The sequence below is a fragment of the Diadema antillarum genome, unplaced genomic scaffold (genome assembly GCF_040938485.1).
Source record: "Diadema antillarum isolate AM-2024a unplaced genomic scaffold, OU_Dant_1.0 seq00000689_RagTag, whole genome shotgun sequence".
In the NCBI taxonomy this organism is placed as follows: domain Eukaryota; kingdom Metazoa; phylum Echinodermata; class Echinoidea; order Diadematoida; family Diadematidae; genus Diadema; species Diadema antillarum.
The window spans coordinates 663,766-686,631 of NW_027271594.1; the positions used below are offsets into that span (position 1 = coordinate 663,766).

The following is a 22,866-nucleotide window of genomic DNA, read 5'->3' on the forward strand; positions in this document are numbered from 1 at the left end:
TCTTAAAGGCGCATAGTCCCGGTGGGTGCGAGGGCACTGTTTGATGATACTGCTGATCACCGTAAAGATTGCCAAAGTTGAGCTGTCATCAAGAGTAAAGCGTGTAGGTGTTGCTAGGTAACGTTGTCTTTGTTGTCTTCTCTGTGCATCACACAGTTTGTAGTGATGCCAGGAAGCATGCTTAAATGTGCTTCTTAGTATGACATCACAAAAGAAGTTTGCTAAAGCTGTCATTCCCCTAGGCTGAATCATGAGCCGAACTATGATCGGACCACTGACAACGGTGGATCGGACTTCTTTGGACTCGGGGGGAATGGGTCACAGCGTAAGCGCTAAAGAGGAGTCGATAGCATACATGTAGGTCTTTTATAGGAAACTTGGGCTGTGAGCCCGTGTACGCATACGACTAAACCACCGGATGTGCCTTTAATCAAAACTGTGCCATCTCTCTAAGGTTGTCTGACCAGGGAGGTTATCTGACTCAAGGAGTGCTTTGGGTGTTTGTCACTCCATTTCCCATGATTACATCAAAAAGTATGAGACAGAAAAGTGAATGATGATATTCACCTTTATTTGTTGATCAAGCAATTAGGCTACATGCAAAATAAACAGCTACAGTGCCTCATAAAGAACTCCAATAAAACTGATGTGTTTGCTGAAGCTGATTACTGTCCAGGCATAACAATAAAGCATGGCAGTTGTGATACAAGATAATAGAATTTGCTGGAGGATAATGACAACTGATTTGACCATTGTTGAATGTAATGTTTATCTTCATTCCTGGTCAATGAATAGTTAATTAGCTCATAATACCTTGTACATGCAATAAATACTTGTTACGTTCACCTGTAAAATGACCAGGTTTGGCAACCGCCTACCAGTGTCAACACACCCTCAGACTCCAATAAGTGGACAGGTGGCGGGTACAAGGATAAAGCAGGTCACACCCACCTCAGACTGGTTGAGTGGGTGGAGAAAAATATGCTGGCTGTTATAATGGTACAATGTATGTGCAAGCTTAGTTGTATGGTCTATTATGCCGTCTACAGTAAATGCCGTATAATGGAGCTGCACTCAATAACTAATGTTTTTGTAAACAAGAATATAATATTAATGGCATCCAATTTCGCTTTTATACCCCAAAATATATATTATGGAGCGACAAGACAAATTGGTATGTAATATCAGTATGGCCCAGTTACTAAAAGATTTACTTCTTAAAATCTGTTAGCCTCATGTGGACTTTTTATGGTCTATTTCCATAAATTTAAGAAATAATGCCTGCTTGGTAGAATCTCGATTTCTCTTTTCAAATGAGTTTAAATTACCATTTGGATATTGGCTTTAATTCGCAAAGCTTCTGAATTCTGACTAGCTTTTTGACATTGCAGTGTAAATATTGAACAACCACAGCAACAACAACAATGAAGCCCCTAATTTTATGTTGACACTGGAATTTGTGGTATTTTGCTGTCATATCAGCATCTCAGTAATCAAATCCACCATCTCAGCAAGCACATGCAGTGCATGGTCAAAACAAATAGACAAAATAAGTTGCCTTTATGATACAATGTGTGTGGATCACCTGGAATAGTCATTGACAATTTCATAATTTGGGACTTCATATTTCTCCTGTGATGATTGTCCATATTGAAGTCAGGGCTTTTATGTGGGACAGAGATAGATTTAAAAAAATGATTTGGCTCAAAAGTACTCTGACGATTTTGACGATAGAAGACAGGGCTTGACAATGACATTAACTTTTTTGTCTGGTGGTCCATTCGGGCCAATGAAATTTTATTGTGAAGTTTTGGTGGCCTGAAATAGATATGTTGTGGTCCAAAATAAAAGCAAAGGTAACCGTCCATATTTAATCACAGTTGCCCTCTCGGGCCACCAAAAGATAGATTTGGTGGCGCGACACAAGTTTTTAGTGGCCCTGGGGCACCAGGCCACCTCTAATACTTCGGGCCTTGGAAGACCCGTTGCCTGCCTCTCAGAAGGATTGTTTCCACCAAAGAAAATGGTCTCAGCCTGCTCTCATCACCATGACCCCTGGCAGCACACAAGTCAGAGCTAACCCCTTGCTGTCACTCGGCAAACCGATGCCTCCTAGTCCTCTCCTTCTTGTTAGGACTCCCTTGCCGTGGGCGACCTAGCAAGTCTTGTTACACTAGAGTCAAAATGACATTTGCCCATATCCCCGACCAAACAAGTGTTATTATCCGCACAGTAGAGTCAAAATGACATTTTCATATTTCCGCTACCAAAATGCACACCATACTTATCATGCCCAAAACAAAACGGACCACTCCCTCGCTCCTTATCCAGTCAATACGAGTGTATCTATTATTCATTCATTTTAGTCACTACAAATGTAGCAGAGCGCTCTGAGTTCAACTTGGTTTAATAGACATATGCAATGCAGATGCATGTTGACTTTTGCTGATTCATGATACCCTAACTATCACTTTCATGGCCAAATGATATCTGAATACCTGCCATATATTTGATAATACAAACTGTATATTTTCTACTATTTTCCTTCCCGGTGTATAGCTACGCAAAAAAAAAAACAAACAAACCAAACCAAACAAACAAACAAACAAACAAACAAACAAACTTCCATACCAAGGTTCTGTTGGCGACATCATCTGTCAATCATTGCTAAAATATTAATATAATTAACAAAAGACAATGGAATGCACCTCTCCCTAGACTAATCTTAAATTGTATGTTTGCATGTTACTGATATGATGAACAAAAGACATTACAGGGATACACTGTACACGCAAATTATTATCAGTCCAAGGGAAGGTTTGTTCCAATGTCTTTTTGCTATGAAAAGCATATTTGTACTCTACATTCTGTACCAGTGATTGACAGAAAATGTCATGGACAGAATCTTGGTTTTGGAAGGTTTTGTGTGGATGCATCCCAGTAATATGAAGAAACATTGTAGAAAAATTAATATAAGATATATGAAACATATTAAGATATTTTTTCTTTTTGCCATGTAAATGATGACGTTGAGGATGAGTCCTGAGTATACTCAGGCAGGTGTCTGTGGGAAATGCATGTTGTAGCAAAATCAAACTGTCCTCAACAGGTTAAGGGTATCATGAATTAGTATAGTCAACATTTGCAATTGCACAGTCCCTTTTAATACAGGTGACAAATACAAATTGTGCCATCTTGGTTGCTTAGCTAAATTGCTAAATATCATAGAACCCTACATTCTATTTTGACAGTCTTTACATATATATTTAGATTTTGTTGCTGATCTGTTTTTGATCTAGACAATGACACAGAGTCCGCTGAATCAACATTTTCTGGATTGTCAACCATTCTGGGGACCGTTTCATGAAACTTTTTGTCAGTGATTTACACTGACAACTGTTAAAAGCTACTTAATCTTTGCGTCTGATTGGCTGATAGCAAATTTGTCGGTGAAAACCTCCGACGAACTCGTTGATGAAATGCCCCCCAGAACATATACATTGTAGACAAGAATCTAGGCACCACATCATATGTGACCCTGCATCACAAAACCGACAAAAAGTCGCCAGACATGGATTTGCAGATAAGAGCAAATTCTGAAAGAGCAGACTTTAAAGCTTTAAAAATGATGTATAATTCAATTCAAATGGACTCTCCTAAACTAATCCTAATATTGGAAAGAAAGCACACTCTGGAAAGTGTGAATTGAGAAAAGAGACTCTGAAGTACAGGGTCTGTTCAAGCACTGTAATAATCTTTACCAAGTCTTGCTAGCTGTGTGATGAATGGAACAAAAAAAAAAACAACAGGTTAACCACCAGAGCAACAACAATGAAGGGATGATTAGATTAAGCTGAAACTAATAAAGCATGCTTTATCAACATGTTCTGCAGATGATTAATGTCAACTGTCATTGCAGTACCTTAGCATCATTCTTTCCAAAGTTATTGGAGTCGAAAGTGAAGAATATGGACAGGGTTATTAAGAAATGAAAAGAGGACTCTATGAGAAACACCTAATCACACTATTCCACCAAAAAAGTGTTTGAGAAAAACTGCTGAAAACACAAGTTCCTGGTTGTTTTATGATCCCAAACATTAGTATAATGTAGAAGAAGACTTGCTCTTTCAGTTCTAACACAATATCAGTGCATTTTTGTTGGTTTTGTGATGCGCGGTCACATATAACATCACCCAAACTTTCCATGACCCAGGAAACTATACTTGTTGCTTTCATGCTCATTATAGGGCAAAATGGGGCAGCATTTTATTTAAAATGTAGTCAAAGCAAATGACATGTTTCATAGTCATGTGATACAGCTAGCCTATGGTTGTTTTTTATTACTGATGATCAGATTATTTTTGCTGGCAGTTTGTTTTGACAATGCGTATAGTGTCCTTAGCATCACTATTCAAAATTGAAACTTGCTACAGGGTATACTTGTAGATCATGCAAGTTTGATGTTGTACAATTCAACATTTTGGGCCAAACTACTGGAATCAATTCGTTGGTTAGGCCTACATAAGTGGGGTGCTACACGTACGGGTGTGATGTCATTCTAAAACATGGGTGTTAAAGGAGTATGTTTTGTCTTCCTTCAATTATCAAAACTCTTGAAGGAGACTATGATATACGTTGCATATTATATAACGTTTCATACAAAGTCTCCCGATATTGTGTAATATTTCATGTGGTGGAGTTTATAACAAAAGGTCATATGTTCATTCTTTGTTTCATTTGACACCAGATCTGTGGGAAACAGCCTTTATGAGAAGATGTGACCATAATTCAGAAAAGTCAGTGGCAATATCCCCAAAGGTAAGTACAACTGTTGTACTATTCACAAACTGGGGTGTCAATGGCTGCACTAATCATCATTTCCATATTTGAAACATGTTTCAATACCCATTATCAAATACATATTTGTAATTTAAGCCTTTCGGATGGCGTATCTCGATCGTCTCTATCATCTCCATCATATGGAGTCGAGAGGAAGGCCTTGTCACTGCGCAGCTCCATAGGCAGTTTGACCTGAGGAGTGGATGTGTGTAGTTGGCAGTAGATGGTGAGGCAGGTCCAAGCTATAAATGAGCTTCAAAATGCCTTGCAACTATCTACCTTTCATGCAAATGGTTGCCATTTCTGTACGCCCTATGTTCAGGAATTGGCCTGCAACACATTTGTTGATGTCCAGAGTGTAAAGTGTGCATGATACATACATGTACATCAATATCGATTGGTCTTTACTTGTGCAGTGTGAACAACATTTAACGCTTAACGAGACGTTCTACTCAGCTCAGCTTCACCTTGTTGAACATACAATTTGTAGTTCCTCATGCAGAAGCTTTACCATTGCGCTTGTCTTTCACTATCTGTTGTATGATTTTAGTATTTTCTACTGCACTTCAAATCAGTATGTGAAGCTTAAAAGTTTAATTGCTTCAGATGTTTTTACTTTCAGAATTCAGAAGCATTAATGCCAGAAATAAGGCTGCTTTGTGTAAGGGATTTTTTTTTCTTTTGTGGATCCACATCTCTGTGTGTTGTTGAAAGTCATATACTCCATACTGTTTGGTTTTATCAAAGCACAAAAATTTTCCTCAGAACTACAAGGATTTAAGGTGCCAGAAGAGTCACGTCTTTGAGCTCACTCGACACTTTGTTGTAAATCGATGGAGCAGGTCGTTTTGGTTCCTTGGCTAAGAAATTCAGTGTGATTGAATCTTTTGTGTGGAGTCACTGATCCTGTTGTAAGTTGTACTTAGTGGCAAAAGGAATCTGTGGAAAGCTCAGGATGTAATCTTTTCTTTGAAAAATTGCTTTACTCAGACAAGAGTATAAATTTAAGCATATTTAAGTACCGCATGCATTGTACTTGGTATGTTGTCTGGAGCTGCACAATTTTGACAGGTCTTGTAAGACCCCGTTTACAGTGCGAGGCTCGGCCGCGGCCGAGCTCGCCTTTATTTTAGTGTAAACGTGCAAAAGGCCAAATGCGGGGCCAAAATTGGCCGTGCATTTGGCCACGCTCTGGAAGTGGTTTCTGCTGTGGCTCGGCCGCAGCCGAGCCCTGCCTTTTCTCAGTGTAAACGCAAACTGGGCCAAATGCACGGCCAATTTTAATCCAGGCTTTCAAACCCTCTGCCCGTACTATTTCATTATTCAGGATATTAACCCCCTCAACGTCGAAAACTGGTATAGTTTAGGGTGGTTTTGTCCTGCAAATGATTTTTCTTTCGGCAAAGGTCTTTGCCCAAACGGCGACTTCGTCGCCACGGAATCCAGTTGGCAAAGGGTCTGGAAACCAGACTATACCAAATTGCGTTTGTTTACGAGCAGAGCGCCACTACGACAAAATATTGAAAGGTTTGAATTAAAAGCCCGGGCCAAGCCCGGCAGTGTAAACAGACAAAATTGAGGGGCTCGGGCCCTCAATTGAGGCTGGGCTCGACCGTGGCTCAGCCCATCCCCGCACTGTAAAGGAGTCTAAGTGGCAAAAGTATCTGTGGAAAGCTCAAGATGTAAACTTTTGTTAAAAAAAAAATTACCTGCATTGTACTTGGTATGTTGTTGTGAGCTGCACAACTTTGACAGGTCTTGTAAGTTTCTTTGACAAGGTAAGGGTACATTCCATATGATATGCTACACTTAAACTCTGTAAACAAATGTAGCCTTGTGAGTTTGTTGTGAATATAAAAGCTAAATCTCAATAACATTACTATTTCACACTTGACTGTATGACTGAGCTGTCTTTGTCATTGAGGGTTACGGTATCAAGGTGTAGGGTATGCATGCGTGCTCAGCTTCGTGCTGGTGGCTCGGAATCACCATACCATGTCGAGTGCTGGTGGGCGTGTTGACACACTGCTTGCTGGGTAGAGCTCGCCTTTTCTTTTCTCCCTCTCTCTCTCTCTTGTTCAGTGTGTGTGTGGCTGGATGCATTCACATGGGCTGTGTACTGGATCGAGGTATCACAGCAAAGTTGACTCAGAACTCTTTGCCATGCATGATTGCTTCTTTGCTGGTCTCCTCTCGGGGGTTCGTCTCGTAGCGTTCATGGAGTGCAGTGCGATGATCGTATTTATATGACAGGAGTGAGCGCCAGTGGGTGGTTCTGTCCTTGGGGAGTTACTCTGGGATTGGCTTTGGAGGGATGAAGTTCTCTCGCTTGTACAGGTAGACTGGTGGATCAGAGTTTCGGGAGTGTGTGTATGGACGTGGACGGAGGCCTGTGATTGTGGAACCACTTTGCGGTAGGTTTCTCAGTTAGATATGTACCTATTGAGCAAGTTTTGGAATATTTAAACATGGATTGTGAGCTATTCTTGCTACACTTGTGAGGACATATTACAAGTGGAATACCTTGTTGTTGTATCTAGTCATTTTCTTGCAAGAATGAGTGATGTACTGCCAAGGTGAGTAAGAGAACCATATTGAACTATCACCTTTGACATATTTACTCTCTTCCCAATTTTTTTTGTTTCATTTTCCATCTGAGAAGATGGCAGGATACTGGTAGCCCATATGCAGCTGCATTCACTGGTCTTCCATTGGGGTCAAGTTTATAGAACATGAGGTGAATTGCTTCACTGGGTTATGCACCTGCTCTTTACGATTAATGAAGTGGGATTTTTGTATCATGCAGGAGTTATGACCCATTCATACACAGAACTTCCATTTCATGTCCTATATTGTATCTGAGAGACAAGAGTATTTTTGCCTCTTACTACAGTTGTAACTTGATTCTGGGTTGGAAGATAATTAAATTTCACAAATTTTTAAAGTTTACAAGGAGAACATCTGGCTAGCTATCTCTTGCTAAGTATGCAAATGCTTGCCAAGTGCACAACTTCTTTGGCTACAAGTGTACAATAGTATGTTTACAGAGTCTATCACCATAGATTGCAATGATTTGATATCAAACATGCTGCCAGTGAAAATTGATTTGCACAGGATCTTCAATCAATGAATCTGCAGAATTTTCCTGACCTATTGGACATGATTATAGTCCTTCCACACACTCAGGGGCATTGTGTCTAGGGATCGCGCCAGTGAAATACAACAAAGAAAACGATCCACCATTGTTGAAGCCAAATTAGTGCAAGTTTAGTGCGAACAAGGCTTAGCTCTGCAAGGCCTAACATACACATCTTTGGACGAAAACAGCTCATATGAAACCAATCAACCAGCTGCCTGAGATAGTAGGTCAACCAAGAAATTTAGTTTTTTTTTTCTCTCTCTCTTTTATAGTCACACTCACGGCATGAAAGGTATTTTTCAAAATGTTGGCAAAAGAAGTTGATAAAAATCACAGTGCACTAATTTTGTTTTTCTGATTGCTGCATGCAGGAATACATGTGGAACAAAATAAATATTCATTTTTATCAAAGCAATATTTTCAAGTGTGCATACTTACATACTGCATTTACATATTGATTGCTTTGTGGGTAAGGCAGGGACCAACTTCTAGCAAGATAATACTTCTATAAGGTCATATGACTGGTAAATCCTTGAAGGGGATAATCTAGCCACGTTCGGATTCCCAACAAAGTCCACCGTCACGTGGACCAACCATGATCTTCCTAAAGTTCCCTTTTCACCATTGAGGTGTCACAACCTTTCTTTGTCTTGTTGCCCTACACACATGTATCTACTTAAAACAGTAACAACAACAGCAATCTCTTACCATTGTCTAGCATAAGCAGTTTTGCAAGTTATTCAAAATGTTTCCTGTTTGAGTTGTCAGAGAGAAATAAACGGAAGCACAGATACAGATATCTGTATTCAGAACAGAAGTGTGCAAAGGTTAAGAGTGAAACTGCCATTCATTGAGGTTGCCCCGGTGACTACAATTTTATAGAATAAACTGAACAGTAAAAGATTCAGTAAAAAAAACTAAGAAAAAGAAAAAGTTTTAGAATAAAAAACTGCCCTTTTTAAAAGAAATGTGATATACATAGTCTGGGTATTCTGAAATAAGATTGATGAGCAAATTATGTCTTGGCCTTAAATAACCCTCATATCCATGATTTTGCATGGAATATATGCTCTTATAAAAGTTTGATTATTTAGCTGCTGACACTTTTGTCATAAATTTCAACCTAGATATTCTGCATGGTTTTTTTTTCTCTCTCTTTTTTAAAATCATATGTACTATATTTTTGATGAGATGCTTTAATAAGTCTTAGCATGCACCAGACTACAAAATGTAGGTCTTCTGCTGCAATAACTGCAAATTTTCTAGATATAGGGGAGGGGAAATCTATTCAGCTGTTGTTTGATTATGTCATGGCTACACTATGATGGGAAGTTTGACAGAAGGGAATATCTTCAACTTTAGGAGGACATTAAAGGTCCTGTTTACCTTTGGGAGCAGTGATTTAATAAATGTTCAGGATATCACATTTGATGCAATTGTGTAGGTCAGTTGCATCACAAAACTTCCAACCATCTAAGAATTTAGCAATAGAACCTAAAATATACGGAGATATCACTATTTTTCTCAATAATCTGTAACTGTAGACGGTTTAGTCTGGAAACATTTTTATTATAACCATTGTTCACATTTTGTGTGTTTAACAATACTTAGTATTGATTATACTAATTCAAATTCTTAAAATTGGTTGTCTCTATCCCCAACTCAAATTTTAGAACAATTTTGATGTATTAATGCTTGGTTTTTATTTCACAAATTCTAAATTATGCCTTTGATATCAAACCATTGATCAGATCTCAGTACAAAGCAATCTGCACACCAAGTCCCATGCCAGTCTCTTCCTGTTTCAAGTTTACTTTGTAGTTAAGGGTCAGTCTGAATATTTGTTGACAGAGTCCATGACTCAATCTTCTCATTCTAAATCTGTAGAAACAGAAATAAAAACAAAACAGAGGGAAGGACACACAGTCTGTGATACAATCAACATGAAATATTTGCTCAGGGAGGGAGAGGTACTGTAATTAGGTTTGGTTCCAGACTATTTATATTTTTAAAGCAATGAATTCTAATTGCACTACAGGTAGGTAAAAACAGTCATACCTGGTGACAGTATTCCTGCCATTGGACATGATGGGAAATTTAAATTGATGTACATTTTTGTTTTTAACCAGTGGAGGTGGAGATACACTGTATTCATGTTTTCTTCATTTTGTGTGTGTATGTGTGTGTATGTGTGTGTGTATGTGTATGTGCATGTGACATTTTTTATGTAGATTCATCATGAGTCAATGTACATAAAACCGCACCTTGAAGAGTTGTGTGTATGTGGGGCTTTGACCAGTACATTTTTTTTTTTGTATTATGCTCCTGACAATGAAGACCAAACAAGCTGGAAGGGAGAGGGGGGGACAGGTATAGTGGTGAAGATGAGGGGGGGGGGGGGGGGGACAGAGGGATGGGAGTGACAGGGGTGGGAGAGCAGGTTTCATAACTCTCCAGGGATACTGTATTTACCTTCATAATCAGAAATGTGCATGCACGAAAGATTTACAGAAGTAAAATGCATGCAAAAGGGTTGTCTACGCAATGCGCTAAATGCCAGTGGCGATTAAAAAAAGGCTGTTGGCTCTTATTTGTAAACGTTTCATGCTGCAAATGTTTCTGGATTTACAGTATCTTTAGGATGTATTTAATTGAATTGAGCCAACTTTGACTTCATTTCACATTGCCACCAGGTAAGCAGTGAACTGTTTTCAAGTAGAAAACTATTAGAATTCTTTTATGGCTGTAGGTCTTCTTTTCAAGTCCCAATGTGTGTGTTGTGTGCTGCATATAAAGCTTTGCACACAATTTGTTTGCGGGAATTCCAGAATATTCAGTTGTGTCAATAACCCCTCACAATACACAGTCTCCCCCTGCTAAGTTTATGAGTCTTTGAAGACTCAGTAGTCAGAATAAGTGACTTGCCTGAAACACTTTGGCTGCTGCTAGCAGAGCTGCCATGCCTCCCTTATTCTGCAGGAGCCTCCCTGAAAATGTCAAAATCTGTTCATGTCTGAATAAAAGAATATTAAAATCTCCCTAATTTAGGAATTATTTTTGCCCGTTGAAATGCATGCAACATGTAGATATCTCCCTGATTGCTGTGTGGAATCTCCCTGATTTGGATATGGGAATGTTACCAGACCTGTGCAAGTAGACTTGAACTAAGGACCTAAAGAACATATTCTCAACCACTGAGCCGCAACCTCAATTGGGATTCGTACATCTCGACGGAACGTACATCGAGTTGATACAGTGCTTGAAGTGTTTGTAAACAAAAACACATGGCTATCTTCTGTCTCCAGAGGTTGACATTGAATAAACATAATTGTTCTGTAAATTTGGTAGTGTAAAGGATTATTAAAGGGACTGTACAGTACTGGTTGAGGTGGGGATTCATGTTTTGAACATTCCAAAGTGAGATAATGAGAATCCTCTCAAGAAATATGAAAGAGCATGTAATTTTAAGAAGGATTCAACATTTATTTGATGAAAATTGGTTTTCAGATGGATGAGATATATATCCAAAAAAGTGATAATAATAAAAGGCGACAGGCCACGCCTTTTATTAGGATCTCTTTGTTTCACTTTGTTTCTGGATATCTCGGCCATTTCAAAACCGATTCTCATCAAATAAACTTTTGATACCCCTTAGAATTGCATGCTCTTTGACATCTCATACAGTGGTTTCTGAATATCTCGCAAAATGTTAAAAGCTAAATCCTCACCTCGACCAGAACTGTACACACCCTTTAAGGATGCTTGTGGAAGGATATTGAAGTTGAATCTGCATACAAATCATAGATCTTGGAGAAGAAGGCTTCAAATTCTTGTGCATTAATGTCACTGAATATTTTGTATCCAAATAATGTAAAAAGTTAATATGTTGCAGACAGGGAAACCCACATGTAACAAACAACAGAGGTGTGCACATTGTGGAGTAAATCAAGTCAACATTATAAATATTGTGTAGCTGGCCACTCTTGAGGCCAAGAGCGAACGATTCTCAGAAGTTTGTGTTTGTGCTGGTTGTGTCCAATTGAGTATATGCTTTAAAAACTGGGTCTGTTTTAGTTGGGACGGTTTGTACATCCCAGGCTGTAGTATACATTGGAGGTAGTCCAAATCACTTGAGGTGTGCTGTGGCTATTCGTACATCACTAGAAGTTGTTATTTAGTCATATTTTTGAAGTAATTTAAGTCTGTGTAACATGGACTCGTGTAGACACATGTGCAGGGGTGGGGTGGATACAAAAACCCCCACACAAAACAATCCTTGAAACCTCTGTTGTATCTATGCAGTAATACAATATGTCCTCGCAATATGTTGCTATACCTGAAGATTTGCAAACAACAAGAATGGAATTTTCCACAGATACTTGCATTTTTATTTTTTTTTTCTCTTTTTGAATCCACAGATATTGCTGGACTGTTCCACAAGCCCAGAGTGCTAGTGATGACAATGTGATAAGCCTTGTGTGGCGGCGATTGTCTGTGAAAGAACCAACTTCTGAAATATTTCTTCAAGAGAACATAAGGACTGGAAACCGCACAGCACCAAACAGCATACCCTGAGGGCCAGGTAGGCCCCCTTAGCCTCGAGTGGAAGAAACACATTTATGTCCTTGTAAATAGTTGTGGATCAGTCAGAAATAGGTTGAAAAAAGAAAGAAAGAAAAGGAAAACAAAGAAGGGAGCGGCTATTTTCCTTCCAATCCTGTGCAGGGCCACACAAAAGGCTTTGGTAGTCAGAGCTTCTTTTCCAGTTGGTCGCAGAAAGTTTGCTGGGGCTGGTTCGTGGGCCTGCAGCTTGCAAGACCAGGCAACAGGCGGTGGTACTACAGCAAGACGGTGCAGTTGCCTTCAATAGCCGGCTTCCTCCCCGCATCCGTAACCGTGACGACGAGCCAAGATGATCAACTTGGAGCATCTGACGGAGGAGGAGAGGAAGATCATCTTGGACGTCCTCAGGAGGGACGATGAACAGAGAAAGACTGATGAAGTGCGCCTCAAGTGAGTATCCAGTTTAGAGAATCTTACTGTCATATCCCGTACATCACTAGAGGAACATATAAGCCTCCGTTTAACTATGCACCCATTGACAGTTGAGGATCAGAAGGGCGTTAGTGCTGTTTGTAAGTGCTGGAGTCCTTCTAACTCTCAACCAATGATCCTTGTGTGGCTGAGCTAGTCAGAAACTAAAGGGAACTAAAGTCATCATCAGGGAAACTCCTTGCCAAAGGAGGGGAAATTACAAATCACTCAGATAATCATAGAATGTGACTTTGTTTTAGTTACAGAGCTTTTCTGGCAATACGCTTGTACCCATATTGTCAGAATCCTCTAAAGCTTATTGAAAGTGCAACAGACTTTTTCTATGCAAGATTTTGTCCAAGTACACTCAAAGAAGTCATGAGCCATACAAATGATGATCTGATTTCGGTGTGACATTTATTGGTCATTTTTTTTTTTTTTTGATGACTAATACTGCGAAGAAGATGCCACTTTCTTATAAATGCGACTTTGTTAAAAACAAAGGGAAATGGTATGTGTGTTTAATCTTCTCCTCACTTGACAGTAGGGCCATAGATTCAATTCGTTGCTCAAGTTGCACCCTAACAAAGACATAAGCCCATATGACTTGAGGAAAGAAGTGCCCTTCTACACCTGAATCTTTGGTCATCCTGGATGATAACCCATCTTATTACTTGATTCTTTCTTTATGTTTGCTATGTGCCTATATAAGGTCTTTATGTTTATGATTTCAGAATTATATCACTTCTTTCATCTGTTTCTATTCATAATCCCATCAATACTGTTTTCATCCATTGGAGCAGAACTGTGAATCAACTCTTAGGATATTTCATATGTTGTAACTTTCATCATTTCAATTGTGATTTGACACTCAGTGCTATCTAGGTTAGGCTTGATTTATGTATGAATCATGTATTCTCACCTTCTAATCTGCCGTCAATTCACCTGATGTAACAGACCATTACAAGACAAGGGAATGTTTAAAACAAAACAAAGAGCATTGTCATTCAGTTGGTTTTAACCCTCAGTCTGATGCTGGCAAGAATCCAAAGGAGGGCAAATTTTTTGAACCGTTTAGGGATTAATTCTTCCACACACTTTTTGACTACCACCTACTGATACAATGTATAGTTATGGAGCTGACATACAATGTTATACAGTTTTCATGCTACACTTGAAATGTTTGAAGTCATTCGCAAAGTCACGATTGATTGGGGGACTTACATTGTATAATTGACCACAACTCTCTATAAGAAGGGGTTTTGGTCATTTCTAGAAATTTATTTTGTAAATGCAGAGCTTTACAAAGTATGTACCCCTCAAACTAGTTGGTATGGGCATTTGGCCAGGGTCTAATACATTGTACATTGTACTTCAAACTATTAAAGTGTCTGTTCTTTCAACATGGATTGTTCAGCATTGAAGTTTTCTTGTTCTGGGTAAATGGACATAAATGTGGATTTGTAGACGAGTGCTCTGTGATGTTCAAATGTGTACACGGTGCTTTGTTGTACATGATTCAAATGTCTTTTGTTGTTACCCATTTTTATACTTCCTATCGATTAAGTTTGAACCACAAATGAAATGCGATGTTAATCAAGTCTCTGTTGAGTTGTTTTGACTCTTTGTAGTCAGGTCAGACCTGATCCTCTTCTTAGTATGGCTCGAGAAAAACTAACTTGTAATCTTGCATTGCCAAAGTCCTTAAATAATAAAACGTGAGAGTGACCACTATGCATGACCGATTTATCCTCATGAGACTTGCATTGTTGCCCGGTCAATTCATTTTCTTTTGCGGTCATGCATGTGAATGGACAGGAAATGCAAAAGCTATTCAATCCGATGATCGAGTTTGTTTCTTTTACACTTCGGTTCATTGACTGGGCAGGGACATTTTGTGTTTGTGCGTACAGTGTACGCAGGTGGGTCACTTGTGGATTCTGAACTTTATTGAGCTTGGAAATGAATGCTTCTATAGTGAGTCAGGAAGTGCATCCTGATGCTGTTTTGCTTTGCAGTATGAAAACAGAAAGACCAGAGAATTAGACTGATGAAAATTAGTTGAAAAAAGTCGAAACACACAAAAAGTGATGAACTGTTAAAATTTAAGAGAGAAGATAAATTGGCAAATCTCTGTGTGATGTAGTTGTTGAGTAGCTCTCCATTTGTTTCATATACAAAATTTCACTTATTTTAATTTTTCTCAAATATTTTGGCACAAACAAAACTAATCCCTTCACTGAGGGCTGAGGAGGACTTGCAAAAAAATATTACTTATCCTCATATTACTCCTATGATATACTTCGAACAGATCTGAGATCTTTTTTTCTTCTTGTGGAAAGAATGAAAATGTGTGACTTTTTGTTTACAAACAGAATGGAGAGCCGCTCAACATATATGTACACAGAGTTGCCAATTTATCTTGCTTTCTGAACTTTTACAGTTCAAAACCTTTTGTGTACATTTTATACCTTTGTTTTTCCCCAAAGTTTGGCTGGTTGATGCGCTGATCTGTTTTTGTTTTTTTGTTTTTTCATACAGAGCAACATGATATCAGAATGGACTTTTCCTTTAACTGCTCAGTGTGCAAAGTTTTGTCTGTTATGTCAGTGACAAGTGAATTGGTTCCCACCACATACTGTAGGTCTAAGGTTTTCATATGGTGTGTTCAAAAATATTACAAGTGGAACTGTCAGAGATAATACAGTTTTTTCTTAGAAACAATGACAACAGTTTTACCTCTGAAAATTGCATAGATTACTGCAGGTGGATGTACAACAATGAGTGCCAGCAGTGTAGCATGTATTTGAAGTTTACATTTCATATCTCTTGAAGATAGTCGACGGAATTGGGAATACTGAGTGTCATTGCAATCCATGCAAGGCCCTGCGTAGAATGGTATTTTGTCTACTTTACAACTTGGCATTTCTGACTGCAACCAAACAACTGCAGAGCAAAACAAAGAGGCTATCTATGATGACTGTAAGGGGAATGATATTCATTTAGAGGTGTCAGTTAATTTATTCTGAGTTCATAGAGCTAGTATGGATTTATATCAAAATGGGCAAGCCCTTTGTAAAGCCTAGAATTCCCGAACAAGGAACGAGCAAAACTGTGCTTATTTCAAACAAACCATGATCTGCATATGGGTGTATACAGCCTGTAGCACGCGCTGATCTTTTCACAACTTGCATTCAAAGTAGAGAATTGATTGATTGCTAAATGCAGCATACAATTGTAGAAGACAAAAGTACCTGCTGAGTATTTTTTCCCCTTGTCTCAGTGTTTGACATTCCAAGCCATTGTTCCCTTGATTGTGGCACACCATGCATAAAAGCCTTTTATTGATCCTAGGCTCCTCCCACTGGTATTTTGCATTCATTGTTTCCAAGAGATCATTAAACACAGAACAACACCCCCTCAGAAATATTTTGAACTCACCCCTGGCTTGCTTGGAGATTTACCTTGTCTATGAATTGTCTATCCATTGTGAAATGACATTGTTATGACATTCTTACTACAGGAATCAAAGCAAAACACTTGATACTAAATGCATCACACCAACTTAATCTTCAGGCCTTGTTCTGCATATCATTAAGAAAACAAAATATTCAAATACTCTCAAATATTTTGGATAAAATGTGCACTATAATGTGCTATCACATTGCTTTAGGGTGTATTAAATTGGGAAAGAAGAAAGCAAAAAATTTGTTCTCAAGGGAAATGCATGGTAGACCGCAATCTAATTCTAAACCGGTTATGACTTAGCTCTACTTAGGCCAAAAAAAAAAAATTGTTGCATTGGCGTAACATGAGATTTTCAAATAGGGTCGGTCGGGCGGATTTTTTTTTTTTTTTTTTTTTTTTTTTTGCTACCTGCATTTTACGTGTAAAACTTGTGCTCAACTCAGTAAACAGTTACAACTGCTGCACCGAATGTGCTGTGTTCATCTATTCTACAAATCATTTATGAGGCCGATATTACTGGAATTAAACCCCTTCACAGAATTTAAAGATGTTGAAATCCCTATCCTGAATGTTTTCACTTCATATTTTACTATTTTGACTTAGATAAGATAGATGCAAATTGACCCATATGTACGATCTTTTCATCGCACACGGCAATCTCTATTACAGTCCCACATATACAGATTCGTGTAAGTTCTCCACACAAGAAACCTATGGCAAAACTGTGCACAATACATCGCAGTCTGAATGCTACGTATACACTGAATAAATCTTGTTAGAGTACGTGTCCGTGTTGGAAACAGATGACGTACTGATCAAGGAAGGCTTATGCGAGGCGCTAGATCTCTCCCTCGTACATCCGATATCCCCAGAGCCGTTTCCACTTCCGGGTTTGTGCGATCGCGATCGCAATCAACAAGATATTTGATATCGATAGCAAAAAATAAATAAAAAAACATGGGGTCGGCGGAATTTTTAGGGTCGGGCGGGTTACGCCAATGCAACAAATTTTTTTTTTTGGCCTTATTGTCGACAATGCACCACACAGAATTATGGTGTAAAGATTGATAGCATTTTGTGTTGAGTGTAGTGTTGTGTAGCGGTGTAACTACTCGGGATCGGTATGTTCATTGTTTGATGTAGTGGTACCAAGTCCAGATATATATATAAGTAGATGCAAGAGAAACATAGGCTCCGGAGACTGGATTTGTCTTTCAGAGTACAGTTGAACCTCTATTATCCGGCCTCCCTTTATCCGGATCTCTCTATTATACGGACGCAATCTCGCCGTGATTTTTTTTTTTTTTTAATAATTACGGGAGGAAAGGGGGATTCCCAACTCCTTGAGAACTCCTACACAAACACACATGAATTACATATTACTTCCAACATGATTAACATACATTACATCAAATTTCCTTCCATATTACTTTCCCTCAGACATTTTAACATCCCCAAACATCCCCAAATGTAACAATGAAAAGGTTGCAGTATACACATTACTACATGTGGTACTACAATGGGCTACATCAGTACCTGTGTATGTATATGTACATGTATAAAGCATTGAGTCTCCCGTATCCGGCCAAATCCCTTATCCGGATGAGCCCCGGTCCCGACTTGTATGGATACGAGAGGTTCAACTATATATCTATTTGTTGAGTTTAAAGGACAAGTTCACCTTCATAAACATAAGGATTGAGAAAATGCAACAATATGAGTAGAACACATCAGTGAAAGTTTGAGGAAAATTGGACAATCGATGCAAAAGTTATGAATTTTTTAAATTTTTGTGTTGGAACCGCTGGATGAGGAGACTACTACAGCTTGTGAGTCATATGCATACAACAGTATAAAGAAAATGTAAAAGAAAATTCAACATATTTCACTTTTTTCACATAATAAAAGAGCAATTGACTTGCCTCTTTCTAAAGGCAGGGGGAATGATATTACCCATAACATTTGTCGGTAACGAGTCATGGGAATGTGTACTTTTTTCAAAAGATGGAATTTTGTGAAATTCTCTTTATATTTTCCTTATATTGTTGTACGCATGTGACATCTAAGTTATTCATACACTGCAGTAGTCTTCTCATCCAGCGGGTACTGCACAAAAACTTCAAAAATTCATAACTTTTGAACGGATTGTCTGATTTTCCTCAAACTTTCAATGATGTGTTCTACTAATATTGCTACATTCTCTCAATCCTTATGTTTATGAAGGTGAACTTGTCCTTTAAGTTTTTAACTCAAGACTGCAAATGTTTTCAAGTGCAGGTTGCCTTCACAATAATGATTATCAGAGAGCAATCCGAAGGTGGCATGCTCCCATGGTGGATGTTGAATCAGAACTATACAAGTCTTCTTCTCTGCATGATCCAATTCTCTTCATACATTCAACGATACACATTGGTTATAGGGTTGTAACATACTATGAATGGGTGAACGGGTGTTGAGTCTTCGTGTTAAAGAGAGGTTTTAATTGGGCAAAACTTTGGTTGTTATAGAAACAAAAGCGGGACTAGTTTTATGAAGGAGGTAGTAGTTGGTTTTAGATTCAACAACAATTCTAAGTAATCAATGGAGGAAGGGCAGGATGTTTTGGGTTTGATTTTTAACTTGGTCGTAAATCAATTGGGGCTAGATGTACAATGTATATAATGTACTCCAGGGTTGATGAAGGTTGATGACTTACTGGAGGTGGAGAGTAGTGGTAGGGGTCATTGACTGGTTGGAGGTGAAGAGATGATCTGGCCATTATAGTGGAATGGGAGGGGGTAGTGATGACTTTGTGTATCAATACACAACAGTAGCGTCATCTATAGGAAGGTGCAATATTTTGTCCAGTGTATGTGATGTAGCAAAAGCCATGCAGTCATTAAATTATGGTTTTACTGCTTTATCAGTTACCAGAATTGGTGTGTTACTTCACTGGTTCATGTTTTATGAACATTAAAGGTATAATCAAGCAGATTGAGTTTGTTATGAGTTATGTAATAATCATTCACTTCAAAGTTGTCCCTTGGTCAGTCATGGGGATATGCCCATTCTTCAGGCACCACAACATACTCAATCCATTTGTAATTCTTTCTATCCCTCATTTCCCCCTGAAAAATAGAAAGAAAAAGTGACTGTACAGAACTTATATTCACTAGGTCGTCTTCATCAGACCAAAGTTTCAAAATAGCACACAATCTTATGGTTAGGAGATTAGCCCAATGTCAAATTAACCTGCTATTTGTGCAGTGAAGATGCTGAGAGTTTGCAATTTGATCAGGATAATTCCCCCCCCCCCCAATCTTGGTCTAGTTTACATTAAATAGTGGTTATTTGGGTTGCATCTCCATGAGCCCAAACTTTTATCAATCACATCCTGCTAGGGAAATCACTTTCAAAATGTGCCCTGAGCTGAGCCGAGTAATGATGCAAAGTATGCATGTGTCAATTTCGGGCCAATTTCCCAAACACGCTTGTTTTCGAGCTGATGAATTATCATACGTTATATCAGCCTATCCTAAACTACAAAATAGCCCGCTAGTTGGAGCTTCGGTCTGATAAAGACACGCCTACGAGGTCACTTGTAACATGAAGCCTCAACCCAATTTTGATTTAGATGCTGATTTTGAAGTATGTACAAAAAGTAGATGTAATATTATACCCAAGATGAGTATACGGGTGGTTTTGGTGAAGCTGCTGATATTCATAGAGTTTCATTTACTCCATCAATAAAAGCTCTATGGCACTCTCATGGAACGATGTTTGCAGTGTTGATATTCATGAAAGTTGAATCTTGATTCTTTAGTATCTACATGTAGTATGTGCACCTGTAAAGCTGTTGCAATTATCATGACATGAGCAATATTCAGTCGAATATCCACCTAATCTTTTTCAAGCAGAAAATGTGGAGGTTCATTTTGTGGCCTGCGCCTAGTGATCAAATATACAATGATGTCAGAAATTCAGATGATCTACATGTACCTGATACTCATCTGCTCACCTGACGTTAGTTTCTTGTTTTATGCAATGGTTAAGTACTTTTTGATCTACTCGTCTGAGTGGTTTTGGGTTTTTCTGCTGGTAGGAAATCTTGCTTTGCAGCTCTCTATTACACCGAAAGGTAGAGGCTGCCTTGTCCCATGTTTAATACCATCTATTGAAGGATGCGCTCATGAAATTGGATAGGAGTGCTATTTTGAAAGTTGCCATCAATAACTTTTCCCCTTTTCCGGTTCAAATTTCATTGCCTTGCCCCTGTGTTCATAGTTGAATGCATATGAGCTGTAAGCATGCCCGGAGACGTAAGTTATATAATACAACTTGTGTGACTTACTTTTCGGTGAAGTCGATGGTGAAATGCAAATGGCATTTAAATTACATGAAATATATGAAATTCATTGATGGTGAAATATATACATGCATATGAAAAGGAATTCAGAAACATTTGCACAGTGGATTCCAATATTTCTTCATATTGTACTAATGTCATAACTTTAGAGAAAACTGATAAAAATGTCAATTTGACTGTCTCAATTCTTGAAAGCAGTAAAATAGATTCGGAATAATGTTATGGTACCAACTGAGATGTAGGTATTCAGAACTTGTCAGAATATATCTATCTTGCAGACAACAAATTTCGGTTATCATCTGTGGTTTATCCCCCCCCCCCTTGTAGCAGTTTTTTTTTTGCTGAAGCAGTACCGGTACTGAGGTAATCTTCAAATAAGGACTGTTACATTAGAACTGTATCTTAGCTCATAGTTATCAGTAAATATTTCATTGTCTTTTCTATTAAATGTCAAATTTTGAATTTTACCCCAGGAGTGCATGTAGGAGATGGCAAAGTAATTCATCTGTCGACAGAGAATTCTGTGTCATCAAATGGGAACTAAAATTCTGTAAATTTTGTTGAATTTCCTTCTCAAATTAGAAATATTTAAAGATCATATTATTATGCAAAGGAAATATAAAATCAGTGTCTAGATGTATAGTGCGTAGACCAGATTATTATGAAATTATTCCCTTTTCCTGTCAGATTTTGATTGTACCACACTGAAATGTAGTGGAAACCTTGATGCTTTGTCTCTGAACAAATTGTATTGTACACTGTAATTTTATTGTCACAGGAGACTGGATGTGTCACTTGAACTAACCATAGGGTCCTTACAGAGTAATTCTTCCTGGTATATGGTAATTGATGATAATTTATGTGATTTACAATGTGTCTAGTCCACTCTATGAATTGGCTTAGGCACAGTTCACAAAGAACATATCAAGGAACACATAGAATTGACACATTTACCCTGGAAGTAAACGTTCGTTTGACGACTGTATTGGAGAAAAACAAATTCCATCATGTAACGGCGCACTATTTGTGCACTGTCCCATACTTTTGTAGGCCTAAGTAACCGAGGCAGGGTGGCCCCTTATAACTTTTATGGCTGTTTTCCCCTGGATCATCGGAGAATACAACTGATACTGCCTCTTTCTTCCTTTGCCCATAGCTCCTTTGAGTGCAAACATACGATGTGTGAATGCAATGTTGCCACTATTCAAAGGGCACAGTCTGTTTTATGAAGGAGTGTTTTGGTACCATGAGGATTCATCGCCGCAGTCTCAAGCAATGTGGAAGTGTTATGTAATAGCATTCCCAGGGCTTGAATGTCACAATGACCAAATGGCAATTTGCAACTCACTGCTAAGCCATTTGGTTGCTTTTCTGGTCCCATCTGACTAGTAATTGAATGCACATTTCCCATTGTTGGTAGAGGAGATTCCTCTGGAAGGAGCTACCTTTCCAGCTCCACCCTACATCTACCTGCCCCACCCCCATGCCCCACTTTAATATGCCTCCCCGTTCCCTTTAAGAAACATGACAAGGAAATGGAACATGATAGTCTCTATTGCTTTGAACTTCATTTGCTGTACTTTCCCAAGCTCACACATATTTTGCTTGCTTTTGTTTGTTATACTATAAAAGCTGTTATTTTTGCAAGAGGTTAATGTTCACAGAATTTTTAGATCACTGTAGGGTCACAAATTTTACAACACACAAAAAATATTGCCATATGGTGGCATATAGCTCACTTACGGTAGGCTTGGTGTTAGATCATGAAAATAATATCTCTTGAATAAGTATGTGACCTCGACATTTCTAGTATTTCTATGCAAAAATATCAGCTTTTACAGTATTCAAAGTATGAGGGCTGATTGCGAAAAGTTTTATTGATTTAGGTTACCAACAGGTATTTTGTATTCATGAAAAAAGCCATTTGAAAATATAAAGAAAAAGAAATCCTGATAATACTAACATCTCTTGTTCTGTTGTCTGAATGTTCAAGACATTTACATCATGATACATAATATGTCTTTTGGCATGGTCAAGTGAG

General features: G+C 38.4%; 1 protein-coding gene across 7 annotated transcripts in view; it reads left to right on the forward strand.

Annotated features, from left to right (window-relative positions):
• Positions 1-800: 800 nt before the first annotated feature.
• LOC139737330 (synaptotagmin-like protein 4) overlaps positions 801-22,866 on the forward strand; it is a 113,990-nt gene continuing 91,924 nt past the window's right edge. For 6 of the 7 annotated variants that reach the window (XM_071648007.1, XM_071648008.1, XM_071648009.1 and 3 more), the window contains exons 1-2: positions 6,955-7,253; positions 12,397-12,991. In XM_071648007.1, coding sequence (XP_071504108.1) covers positions 12,891-12,991 — 101 coding nt within the window. In that variant the 5' untranslated portion in view covers positions 6,955-7,253; positions 12,397-12,890. Of the gene's footprint in view, positions 1,000-4,747; positions 4,819-6,954; positions 7,254-12,396; positions 12,992-22,866 lie in introns of those variants that run through there. The other variant, XM_071648004.1, reaches the window with a different exon arrangement.